Raw genomic sequence first — 12920 nt, 5'->3', positions numbered from 1 at the left:
AGAGCGCCTTAGTGTACCGATTAACGCCTTAGTTGACTTTGAGCTTGTCGTTATAGCCGATGTGACCAGGTGCGCTATTGGCAAAGTGCTTTTTGTCGGTCTTCTTTCCAGCCAGGTACGTCTTATGGAAGAAACGCGCGAATAGGACAAAGTAGCTCAAGTACATCGCGAAGCTAAAATGGATATTCATGCGAGAGATGTTGCAGTCCACGTTGCCGCTCTCCAGGTATTGATAGGCAGATATGTTGATATAGCAACCGATCACCATCTGGGCAAGTTGTAGTGTGGTGATCACCATGGAGATTACTTTAGGTGGTTTGTATCGCATCGCCTTCAGAGCGTAGTAGCTGTACATAATCGAGTGGACGCAGTAGTTCATCACGACGTACCATCGCGCGGACGCGGTGTGCTCCGAATAGGAAAACCAGGAGTATAGTAAGACGGTAATGTGATGATACCAGTGCAGGAAGATCAGTGGCTGTTTGCGCAGCACGATGAAGATCGTATCGCCGAGCTCGGGTAGCTTCGACAGTACGAACAACCACGTCCAAAAGCCCGACACGCAATCTTGCTCGATAAAACTGCAATCAAATTAATAACTTTTTTGTAGAACTTCCTCAATTACAAGGTTTATATCAATTTTAAATCGCAATCATTGTGAACATTTTTTCTCTATATAATGCCATCTTTTTTCAATACTTTTATTTACTAAGTCAATTGGAATGTTAGTGAATAATACGACTACGTCAAGGGAAATCAAAATTAAACCTTTTTTCCAAATACATTTCATTCAATTTTTTAACGATACTTAGACTATTTTCAACATGACTAGCAGTTTTTGGGATACTCTTATTTATAATATTATGTATATAATATCCCAATTCATGTAATGGACTATTTATGGTTGAAATAATAATCCTGAGTGGATTTCCATCTTTGTGTGTATTTTGGGTAACCCATAGGCTCTAGGTAATAATCCATCATTACAATAAATTTTGTTATAATCTTGTTTTGATATGTGTCCATTCTTTTTCCATCTAGTTTTAATAAGAATTTCCTCTCTCAACGTTTTATTATTTATGACTTTTATAACATGTTTTTAAAAACTCAGTCGACATACTCAATATTTATATAACATTGGTAGTGATGAAGTGATTCTAACTTGAATTGCGACAAGAAAATAACGAATAATTTAAAAATGAAATCTATAAATCTTGTAATATTTTTATCATCATTATCGAGTTCTTATAATGTTATGCTTGGTATGTTGGGTGAGTACAATTTAACAACATCATGTAATAATTTCTTCAGGATCCCTTATTTATATCAATACATATTTTAGATCTTAACAGTCACACAACTGATTAAGGAGGTTATTTCAACACTGGAATTGTAAATCATCTCAACATGCCAAGTAATTAAATAGTGTAATTATAAACTAGATATACATGCTGAAGATGACTTAAAAAGAAGTCGAAACGTTCATTTTAATAATAAATGTTATAATTTAATCATTGAGGTATGAAATATATATACGCTTAATCTAACTGCGTTTGCTCTCAACTGCCTACATCTCACATAGCTATTAAAATTTAACTAAAAATATATTATATAAATGAAATTATTTCCAGTCATTATATTATATTCCTTTGTTTCTTAATTAATTAAAATAAAAAAATAAAAAAATATTAAAACGTTTTCTTATTAACTGTTACTTATTATTATAGTAATTATAATACACATATATGTAGGTATCCTAGTTATAGCATTATGTACGAAGATATATCTCAAAATGAGATACGGTTATTAACATTAATCAATTCACACGGTCCCTGATTTAAAATCTTGACCCTGATTTAAAACCTTAGTTCTTTAGAATTGACATCAACATTTTTTATATCCGTTTTAAAGGAAATTAATGCGACATTTTAAATATGCTAAAAACCAAACAAAGGTATTTATAGAGTAGTCATTTAAATACAATACGTTTGATACATTTCAAATATAGTCTCGGCGGTGCAAAGGCTTAAGACGCTTATACGGAATGCAAGAGATCCGGGTTCGACTCCCGGCCGAGGCAATATTTTTCGCAATAAGTTTATTATAGTTTTTTAAGATTAAATTTGGGAAATTTGGGGGGATTATTAATATTTCAGATTAATTGCGTTGAAAGTCCGATAACCATATTGGCACGCAATTATAATTTCTGAAATTAATTCATTTAAATAAATATATATAATAGTTCAACATCTTAACATTCAGACCGTGGTGGCGCTTCGTATTTAAAGTAATGTTTCTGACATAAACGGTCTTATTTCCAATCTTATTATTTTAAATATACTTAAATAAATATTTATTCGTTTAACGTTTATCGATGTTATTTAAATTTTCATTGCTTCAAATGTTAATAAATTTTTGAATAAAAATAATTTTAATAATTTTGAATAAAAACAAACAGTATATAAAACAGTAATTTAAATTGTTTTAAAGTGTTAATTAATGGTGCTAAAACTCTGATTGTGTGTTTGTGTGTGTGTGTGTGTGTGTGTGCGTGCGCGCGCGCGTGCGTGTATGTGTGTGCGTGCGTGTATGTGTGACTGGTATTCACACATAATCAGATATTATATTTAAAACCATCTTTAATACATTTTTAAGATGTCGTAAACTAATCACACAGAGCATTAAGAGCGTTAAGATCGTTTTAAGTAGAATCTTTTAAAATGGTGATAGGCTGGTATTCATAGTCAATTCTTGTTTGAAGCAGTCAATTATTAAATAATTTAAATTACATAAAATTATTAAAATTATTTAATAATTGACTGCTTCAAACAAGAATTGACTATGAATACCAGCCTATCATCATTTTAAAAGATTCTACTTAAAACGCTCTTAACGCTCTTAATGCTCTGTGTGATTAGTTTACGACATCTTAAAAATGTAATAAAGATGGTTTTAAATATAATATCTGATTATGTGTGAATACCAGTCACACATACACGCGCATACACACACACACACACACACACACACACAATCAGAGTTTTAGCACCATTAATTAACACTTTAAAACAATTACCTAAAACAATTTTGAAAAAAAAAATCAATGATAAATATCGATCAATTACTACTTTCAATGTCAATGTTTGATAATGAAATATAAAATTAATCAATAATTACGAAAAGATTCGGGGATTTAATAAAACTTAATACATAAAAGAACAGACCTTGGTATGCAAATGCTGTGGAGCAATCCGTGATGCCTGAGAACGTGTATTAATTCGGGTGCCGTTCTAGTAAAGCCGATGATAGAAAAAGAAGCCAATAACGTATTCCAAAGACACAGTATTCCCCTGAGTTCGAATCTGGGCCTGCTGGCCATATAGTGTTGACCTCCGAATATTAAGATCATGTACAATCCGCAATAGTAAAAACCGTTCGTCCAATTCTTCATCATCCATTGTTTGGTCTCGTGCTGACTGAACGTCTCCTCGAAATTGAAAATGTAAGAATAATTCGGGAGAGTTACCTCCATATAATCCACTTTGTTCATCTTTGCGTTTCAAGTATCTTGGCAATGATGGCTTGGCAATTCTGTAACAGACATGGATAAACCGTAAGATATCGCTTGATCAAGTTGTTAATAAAATTACATTGTAAAATCTCAAAGTCAACGGGAAAAAATGTAAACGCACTTTCGTATGTATCGAGGATCGCATTCAAACGAAATAGCTTAGGTAATGGAGCTTAAAATTCTGAGAAATCATTATGTGTATGTAATGTTTATACTTTTAAATTTTGTGTTTAAGGTATTGCGAAATCATGAAGGACGTCTCGTTTGTAGAGGTTAAATTTTATATCAGTCCTACTTATTCACATACATTCTACAAAAGCTATTATTTAAGCTTTATAGAAATCTTAGGGTAGGCATGACATATAAAAAAACTTAAACAGTAAAACGTAAACAGGAAAAATCAACATTGGCTATTGCTTACATTACTCTTTACTGTGATTGGTTAATTCGCTTACTGCTTACGTTTCACTGCTTAAGTTTGACGAGTCGATCATGACCTTCAAACCATAAGAAATTTACCAATCACAATAGAATACGGAATTAAATGGATCACTTTTACGATCGTGTGGCACACAAAAAAAACTTAAGCAGTAAGAAAATGATTATTGCGAAGAATATTACTAAGGCCTCGGTGGTCTAATGGCTGGGAGGGCTCCGATTACACACATCGCATATTGCACACATGTATCGCTGATTGGCCAATTTAAAAATAAAATAATCTCATTGGCAAAACAGTAAAAAATTACTAGGCACCAGTTGATATGAGTGGTGTGTACAATCAGAACTGTAGGCAAACGGGATCCTCCCTAATGGCTTAGGATGCTCATACGGAATACAAGAGATCCAGGTTCAAGTCCCGGCCGAGGTAATATTTATCGCAATAATTTATTTAAGGTTTTCAGCACATTGTCAACTTAATTTAACTTGTGATATTATTGCAATATGAGTGGTGTGTACAATCAGAACTGTAGGCAAACGGGATCCTCCCTAATGGCTTAGGATGCTCGTACGGAATACAAGAGATCCAGGTTCAAGTCCCGGCCGAGGTAATATTTATCGCAATAAATTTATTTAAGGTTTTCAGCACATTGTCAACTTAATTTAACTTGTGATATTATTGCAATAGTTTAATTGCGTTAGATAAAGTCCGGAAAAATTTTGGCGCGCAGTTTGAATAGCTACAAAAATATGATATATGCATGTACATATATAGGATATAGATAATTCACTGGGAATTATTTAGGCAAAAAAGATCTAGCTTTGACCGTCATAGGCCTGAATACGCTTATATTACTTAGTGAAGAAAATCAATATAATGGATTGATTATTGTTTAGGGTTTAGGGGTCTTTATTGTACTTAACCAATCCGCTTATTGCTTACGTTTTACTGCTTAAATTTTTTTGTGTGTCACTACACAGAGAAAAAGGTTTCTTTCGATTTAGTATTCCTATTTATTTGACTAAAATTTGTTTTATTGAAACAACATATGCTTGTACGAAATATTATTTGTTTAAATAAAAATTTATTTCATTCGAGAAATCTCTATTGCCTGACAGAAATAATATTATTATTTAAAGTAACATTTTTCAATTAAATAATATATTATTTGGTTACAGTGTATATAAACAATGAAACAAATTATTTATTTGAAAATGGCAAAATATATTCATAGAAGTTAGGTTATTTCATGCAAATAATTGCTTTCTTAGAACAATCATTACATTCTGAAAAAATTCTCAGAACTTTAGAAAAACTTGAGAAAAAAATTAATGATTTTTGTCTCTTCCAGTTTTTCTGTAAAGTTGATAGTATTTGAATAAAAAATTATTCAAGACCACAATATTTTGCAATTTTTAGTAATTAATATCTTGTTAACTATTGTGAAAATTGCAAAATGGTAGAGGACTTTTCAACTCAGTTTAGTCCGCTCTACTTGCTCAAGACGAGTGGGGCCGTATGTTGGGGACACCTTGTATATATAATTACATTGGCTGAACAAAATAAAAAGATCACAGACTTAAAACCAGTGGCGTAGCCAGGGGGGAGGGGGGCTGTGGAGGCTGCAGCCCCCCCCCGACCGAAATTTTGAATAATTTCAATAATTTCATAAGAATGTGTAAAAAATTGTTGAGCCATAAATATCAATTTGTTGATAATTCTCATATTTAATTTAGTTAGCAAAAATATCGTTTATTATGTATTAAAAATATATTTGTCAATATATATTATGTCCTTTATATTTGGCACGTAAACAAAAATTCGATAAATTATACGGAAGAAAAATGTTGCCGTTAATACAACCGCAAAAAGTGGCGTTGGGAGAACGGTAGCACTTCATCAACTCGCGAAATCTCAGCCGGATATTAATATTTATTATTCAAATTTTTACACAATAATCTTTGATATATTCTGCGACTTGTAGAACTATTCTGAAATTTTCGAAGCACTTTATAACAAAATGGCGGATTTTTAATAATATTTTGTCAAGTTTTTAGTGAATTCTTTTTCAAACGTTAAAGTTGTGTTATGAATGTGAATTTTCGAATTAACAATTTTCATTAATGCTACATTGTAGTTGAATATTTGAAGAAGTTTTCTGGAAAGTTTTTGATCTTTAAATGTAATAGTAAAAAAATTATGACAATTTACCTGCAGTGTCAGCGAAACGTCTGACGCGACATTACAATAACATGTATATAAATTATCATACTTTTTTGCTATTAAATTTATTTTGTTTTAAACGAAACTTTTTTGTTGTTTACCAAATGTGTCACTAATATAAAAAAGAACATTAAAAAAAACTGATTTCTACAGCTCCTCCCGAAACATTTTTCTCGCTACTCCACTCCTTAAAACGATCTCAAAATAGGACTAATGGATAATATTTACAGTTTGATCTTTTAGGTCAATTCTATTGTACAATGTGCTTTTTGTTTCCTGTTTCTTGCTGTTTGTTTCTTTGATCAAGAAGGCAAGACACAAACAGCAAAAAACAGGAAACAAAAAGCACATTGTAGAATTGACCTAAAAGATCAAACTGTAAATATTATCCATTAGCCTTAAAATCATTTTCAAATCTGATCTTACGAAGAAACACGCGAAAGTGTTCTCTTCTAATTTTGGACTTGTAATATGTGTTATTTAAAAAAAATGTATTTCTTATTTTGATCAAAAAGCTTATCAAAATCGGAAGAGGATATCTATGTTTCCTTGTTAGATGATCTTGACAGTCCATCTAACCAGTGAAACGACCGTATCGGTTTCATTAAGATAATATTGTCATCTTACTTAAAATAATATTATTGTCTTATATTTTATCTTCAGTATGATATCGAGATTTTGCTGTGCAGTCATGTCATTGAGCCCGTCATTTTTTGAAAATACAAACTTACGATAAATGCAAACAGATCGGACTATGGTCGGTACACAGTCCGCTCCTAAATTTAAGTATATATTAATCTGAAATAACAGATTAAGCTAATTATTATCTCGAAATTTCGAAATGTTATACGATTATTTCATTGGCTGGAAGGAATCTTACGACCAGCACTCTTCAAACTGGTGCTCAAGCGCAATCTCAAATACAAGACTGGAGATGGGCGATATTTATCAGTCCAATTTTATCTTCAAGATTGATCTTATACTCCATCGGATTATGGAATCGTACGATCAATCAATAAAACGTACAATCAATCAATAGAACAATATCTCGAAATTATACGATTTTAAATATAAAGAACAGACTACATGTATAAGCGGGATTCATAGTCTGTTCAAGTTTTAACTAATATCTTAAGATACTAATATTGCTCTGTGATTGGTTCATGACACTTTAAACATAAGAAATCGATTATAAATACCGGCATTCAGTTAATGAAATGACCGTAGTGACTACATATACACGTCACCATTAATCGTATTTATTAAAATTCGTAGTTATTAACTATTGATATAAGGTTATCGTTTATATAAATATACTGAAAAAAGTTTGATAATAAATGTGAAATAAGAGGGTGGATCAAATATAAACGAGAATTTTTTTTATTATTTACTAGCTTACCCATCGCGCGTTGCTGCGATCTCAGGAGAAGAAAAAAAATTCAAATAAACTTCATGGCGATTAAATAAATGGTGTAGTAATGCATAAAAAACGAACACATACACAGGCATAAAAAATACATTCATTTTTATGTATATAGATTAAATTTCAACTCACGATAAAATACACATAAACGTACGGAAAATTCTCTTAATTTCGATGTCGAATGATTTTTGTAAAAATGTTTTAATAAGCACAACAATTAGCTTCTTATTTACCACGCCGCCGCTATAGTTGGACGGCGCCGCCGCTGTGATTGGACGGCGGCGCAGATCTTATGGCCAGAAACCTGGCCGGTATTCATAGTCAGATCTTATATTCAAGACCGTCTTAAGTACGGTCTTAAGAAGTCACGAACCAATCAGAGGGCTGCATTAGCGTCTTAAGACATTACTTAAGACGGTCTTGAAATAAGAATCGACTATGAATACCAGCCCTGGTCCGGCTTACAACTTCCCAAAGTTTCATGGCGATCGGATCAATGGTGTAGCAATGCATAGGTAACAGACATACAGACATACATTCATTTATATATATATATAGATTAGACGAGAATATAAAGAAAACAAATTATTTTTCTACATAGTTTCCTGCTATATTAATATATTTTTGCCAGCGGATAGGCAGTTCGGCGATCTCGTTTTCATAAAAAATAGAAGGTTGTGTCTGCAGCTAATTGCGCACGAATTCCTTTACTTGGCATCATCCACAAATCGTATTATCTTCCAAATTCTTCTTTCAGTGGTCCAAACAAATGATAATCGTATAAAAAATATGACTCAATACGATTATCATTTGTTTTTTTTTTTAAAGAATTTGGAGAATTCGAAGACGATGCCAGTGTAAAGGAATGCAGATACAACCTACTATTTTTTATGAAAACGGGATCGCCAAATTGCCTATCCGCTGACAAAAATATATTAATATAGTAGGGAAGTGTATAGAAAAATAATTTGTTTTTTCTTATATTTTTATTCTCGTTCGATAAATAATAAAAAAAATTCTCGTTTATATTTGATCCACCCTCGTAATTTCAATAAAATGTCCAGTTAATAAAACCAAAAATAACATTACTCATCTAAATATTTATATTTGTACGTATAGAAATTTAATTTCGCGACAATCTTATATTTAACAATAAGATTTTTTTATTCGGACCGATAAGTATTAAACACTATAAGTATAAGCGTATTCAGGCCTATGACGGTCAAAGCTAGATCTTTTTTGCCTAAATAATTCCCAATAAATTATCTATATCCTATATATGTATAAAAAATCTTATTATTAATTATACACGCTGCCTGAAAAAAAGCGTTATTGTTCTTACATATACTGATTATTGCAAAAAATATTACTAAGGCCTCGGTGGTTTAATGGCTTAGGACACTCGTACGGAATACAAGAGATCCAGGTTCAAGTCCTGGCCAAGGTAATATTTTTCGCAATAAATTTATTTAAGGTTTTTACATTGTCAATTTAATTTAACTTGTGATATTATTGCAGTAGTTTAATTGCGTTAGATAAAGTCCGGAAAAATTCGGCGCGCAGTTTGCATAGCTACAAAAATATGATATATATGCATGTATACATATATAGGATATAGATAACTCACTGGGAATTATTTAGGCAAAAAAGATCTAGCTTTGACCGTCATAGGTCTAAATACGCTTATACTTAGCGCTTATATTTAACATATATGTGCAGACGAAGAGTAATGCATCTCAATAATTCTGAATTGGTTGATCCACACTCTATTACTTTTTTGAGATTCCGTTTTCCGAAATTTCGACTGTCATGGGACAGCACCCTCAAACGGACAAAAATCTAATATAACGACGTGTAAACGTAGTTAGCGTTTCGAAATTACATTTAAGACAATTTTAAATATTATGCTTCGGGTCTAACCTAACCTAAGATCCTAAAATTCAGTCAATGGAGCTGCCGATCCTAACTGACATCTGTATTTTATTGGTTGAATTTTAGAATTTTTAGGGTTAAAAGATCGAGGCACAAGATCTGATTATGTATACCATCCCTGAATTCATAGCAGTTAATACCACTCGAAAAAAGCGCGATTTGCGATTCTATAATGTTCGGGTCGCGCAGCCGCGCCGCGCACGCGTGAGACGAGCGCGCCAATCCGAGTTCGACTCTCGATCTCACGCGATGTCACGATGTTGGAATCGATGCGAGGGAGACAAGGAATTCCATCGAATGTTTTGTACACTCACAAGTTCGAAGAACTTCTGCTTATGCGGAATTCCGATTTTGCATATATCATTTATTACGTATATGATTTGCCTTGTCTTCACATCACGGAAGAACGAAATCACGGAAGACGAATTTTCAATATCACTGGGCGATATTGAAAAAACATCGGATTATTGACGCAAATTGTTGTACCGGCAAATTCGCTAAAATTATGTTAGAAATGAGGCTGATTCACGTAAGTCACGCAAAATAAATCTATGTCAAGGATAATTTAAAAAAAAAAACTTCATCGTTCTCAAACAACTACTACCGGTTTTTCTTCAATTGGAAGGATCAAAGTTTGAGCATTAAACTAGAAAGACTTGAATGATAAAAAAAATGCAAATACAATCAAATCAAAATTCCTGCTTCGAAAATAAATTTTAAGATATGAAGATACCGAGTTTATTTTAGGTAAATGCTAGAAGTCTATGGGCAGAATTTAAAAAAATAATAGGTCATTTGGAAGGGAATTTAATAAGCTGTAAGATAATTTTATATAAAATTTAATTCAAATTTCATTTTTTTTTAAATTAAAAAAATGTAAAAAGTGAGCAAATCGCAAAATAAGGGAATTTAATAAGCTGTAAGATAATTTTATATAAAATTTAATTCAAATTTCATTTTTTTTTTAAATTAAAGAAATGTAAAAAGTGAGCAAATCGCAAATTCAAAAAATTGTGCTCTTAATATAAGATGCTCCGAGAAATCGATAATAAAACGCAAAGTATATCAGTATTGCAATTAAAAAACTTCATTTAATGTTTCTAAAATACAAACAAACACAGCCAAAGTGCGTGAAAAATGAGCAGATTATACCCAAAACTCGTCTTCAGGTAGTTTCAATCAAGCAGAAATAGGCACTCAACGTTTTTCAAAAAATTGTGCTCCTAATATGAGATGCTCCGAGAAATCGATAATAAAACGCAAAGTATATCAGCATTGCAATTAAAAAACTTCATTTAATGTTTCTAAAATACAAACAAACACAGCCAGCGTGCGCGAAAAATGAGCATGCGACAGATTATACCCAAAACTCGTCTTCAGGTAGTTTCAATCAAGCATCGCAGAAATAGGCACTCAACGTTCATTCCGGTTATCCTTTTTATTATTGTACAATAACATTTATATTTTAGCAACGATTTTCACTATGACATGGGTTATTTCATATTAGAAATATCCTGGGTATCTCATATTACGATTTCCACGCCTTGCGATTTTACGATCATCAAATCTGCAATTAAGCAATTCTATCTAATATCCCGTATTTTTTTATTAGTACGACTCTATCACTACATGAAGAATTGATTGCCAAATATTTATTTATTAAATAATAAACAAGATTTAAAGGCTCATCTCAATGAAACTTGAAGACATCCAAATTCTAAAATCTTTTTTTACAATGACTACAGACATGATCTAATAATGAACTTTCTACTAAATAGTTTTCAATCCAAGAGCAATAAATTTATAGTGGAGCCAATAGATAGCGTTTATTAGTTCAGCAAAAACGCCGCTATCTCATAATAGAGGGCTTTCCTCTACATATAACGACATTATCTACTATACTAGCGATATTTATTTTAATGATTAAGACTAGAATGTCAAGCGTGCCTAACAAGCGTTTCCTCGAAAAGAACAAATTGGCAATGAAACTAATGGTATTACTTATATTGTAGCGAATATTTATTCAACGACTTGAATGTTAAATGTGCCTAAGCATCGAATGACTTTCAAAATTCAAACTAAACGTACACGACAAATAAACACCAATTTTTAGCAAACGTTACGTTACTCCTCTCAATCGGTTTTCCGACGCCGGTATCGAAACTATAACGTAACTCCGCTCGAAAGGTGATTCTACCATCTAAGATCAGATGTTTACAGTCGGTTTTTACTTCAAGAGCTTTAAGTAAATACTTGAAGATGCTAATGCGAGCTCTGCGATTGCTTCGAACAAACTTTAGACCCATACTTCAAACGGCCTTAAATATAAGAATAGAAATACCGGCTCGAGATCAGCATGGTACAAAATGCGGAAGATTAATGAATTAATGAATCAACGAGAAAGGAGTTTGCTCGCACGGGAATGACGGGTTCTGTTAAAGCACGCGTGAAATCGCGAGGATACGCTTAGTGAAAACGACTCTCGCTTGCAAAATGCGAGGAGACACGCGCGAGGGAACGCTCGGCGAGGAGGAGTCTCGTACCGTCTGTTCGGGTCCTAAATACCACTAAACGCACACAGGCGCGACAAGATGTGCGCGAGGTATTAGCGCGGCCTTCCCATATCCAGGTCGTGTCGTCTCGAGTGCGCTTTCTGAATGATTTCCGATCCACGCATACGCGCGCGCGCGCGGGTGCGTTGCACGAAGAGTGGTGCCAAATTCGTTTCATTCAACCCACACACGTATACCTGCATGGGCGCCGTGTACCTGCGGACGGTGCGCGCTGTGCGCGCGCGCCAATACACACACACACACACAAACACAGATATCACATCGTAGGCAAGGTAGGCGTACGTACCTAAACTGGCGTTACACCTTTCGCCAATTTTTCCGAAGTCGTCTAGGGCGAGGAAACGTTCGAGGTGCCGCGTCGCCGTCGTCTCCGGACCTTCGGCTCCTCGAAACTCGGAGCTGTCAAAAAAAAAAGGGAATCTTGGTCGCGCCGCGAGCCGGCGTATTCGACGTGGGCAAGGCCACTTCCTATTGGAGCAAAGAGCCACCGGGCGTCCGGTAGCACCGGCGCCTTTGTGATACACAAGTGAAATCGATAGATAAACAAATGTGAAAGAGAAAGATAATACTCTTGCCAGTCTCCAGTCTCGTCCTGCTGTCGCCGACACGTTTCGTCGTGTGTGATGGTGTGTGACTCACAATCTCTTTTTCTCTCTCTCTCTCGATCTCTTTTAGTACAATCGCTTCCTCGTTTCTTCCGAGACACACGAGCGAGATGTGCCCCGCTCTGTATCTTTCTTTCCCTACGTATAAATATAT

The 12920-nt window shown here is 33.7% G+C and overlaps 1 protein-coding gene across 2 annotated transcripts in view; it reads right to left on the bottom strand.

Annotated features, from left to right (window-relative positions):
* Positions 1-16: 16 nt before the first annotated feature.
* Positions 17-12920, bottom strand: part of LOC108762082 (elongation of very long chain fatty acids protein baldspot) — a 22046-nt gene continuing 9142 nt past the window's right edge. The window contains exons 1-4 of one of the 2 annotated variants that reach the window (XM_018508895.1): positions 12731-12914; positions 12448-12560; positions 3225-3591; positions 17-581 (exon numbers count right to left, since the gene is read on the bottom strand). In XM_018508895.1, coding sequence (XP_018364397.1) covers positions 29-581; positions 3225-3550 — 879 coding nt within the window. In that variant the 5' untranslated portion in view covers positions 3551-3591; positions 12448-12560; positions 12731-12914 and the 3' untranslated portion in view covers positions 17-28. Of the gene's footprint in view, positions 582-3224; positions 3592-12447; positions 12561-12730; positions 12915-12920 lie in introns of those variants that run through there. The other variant, XM_018508897.1, reaches the window with a different exon arrangement.

This window comes from Trachymyrmex cornetzi, unplaced genomic scaffold (assembly GCF_001594075.2).
Source record: "Trachymyrmex cornetzi isolate Tcor2-1 unplaced genomic scaffold, Tcor1.1 scaffold276, whole genome shotgun sequence".
Taxonomy (NCBI): Eukaryota; Metazoa; Arthropoda; class Insecta; order Hymenoptera; family Formicidae; genus Trachymyrmex; species Trachymyrmex cornetzi.
The sequence above is the reverse complement of the archived record's forward strand: the minus strand, read 5'-3'. Positions and strand labels throughout refer to the sequence as shown.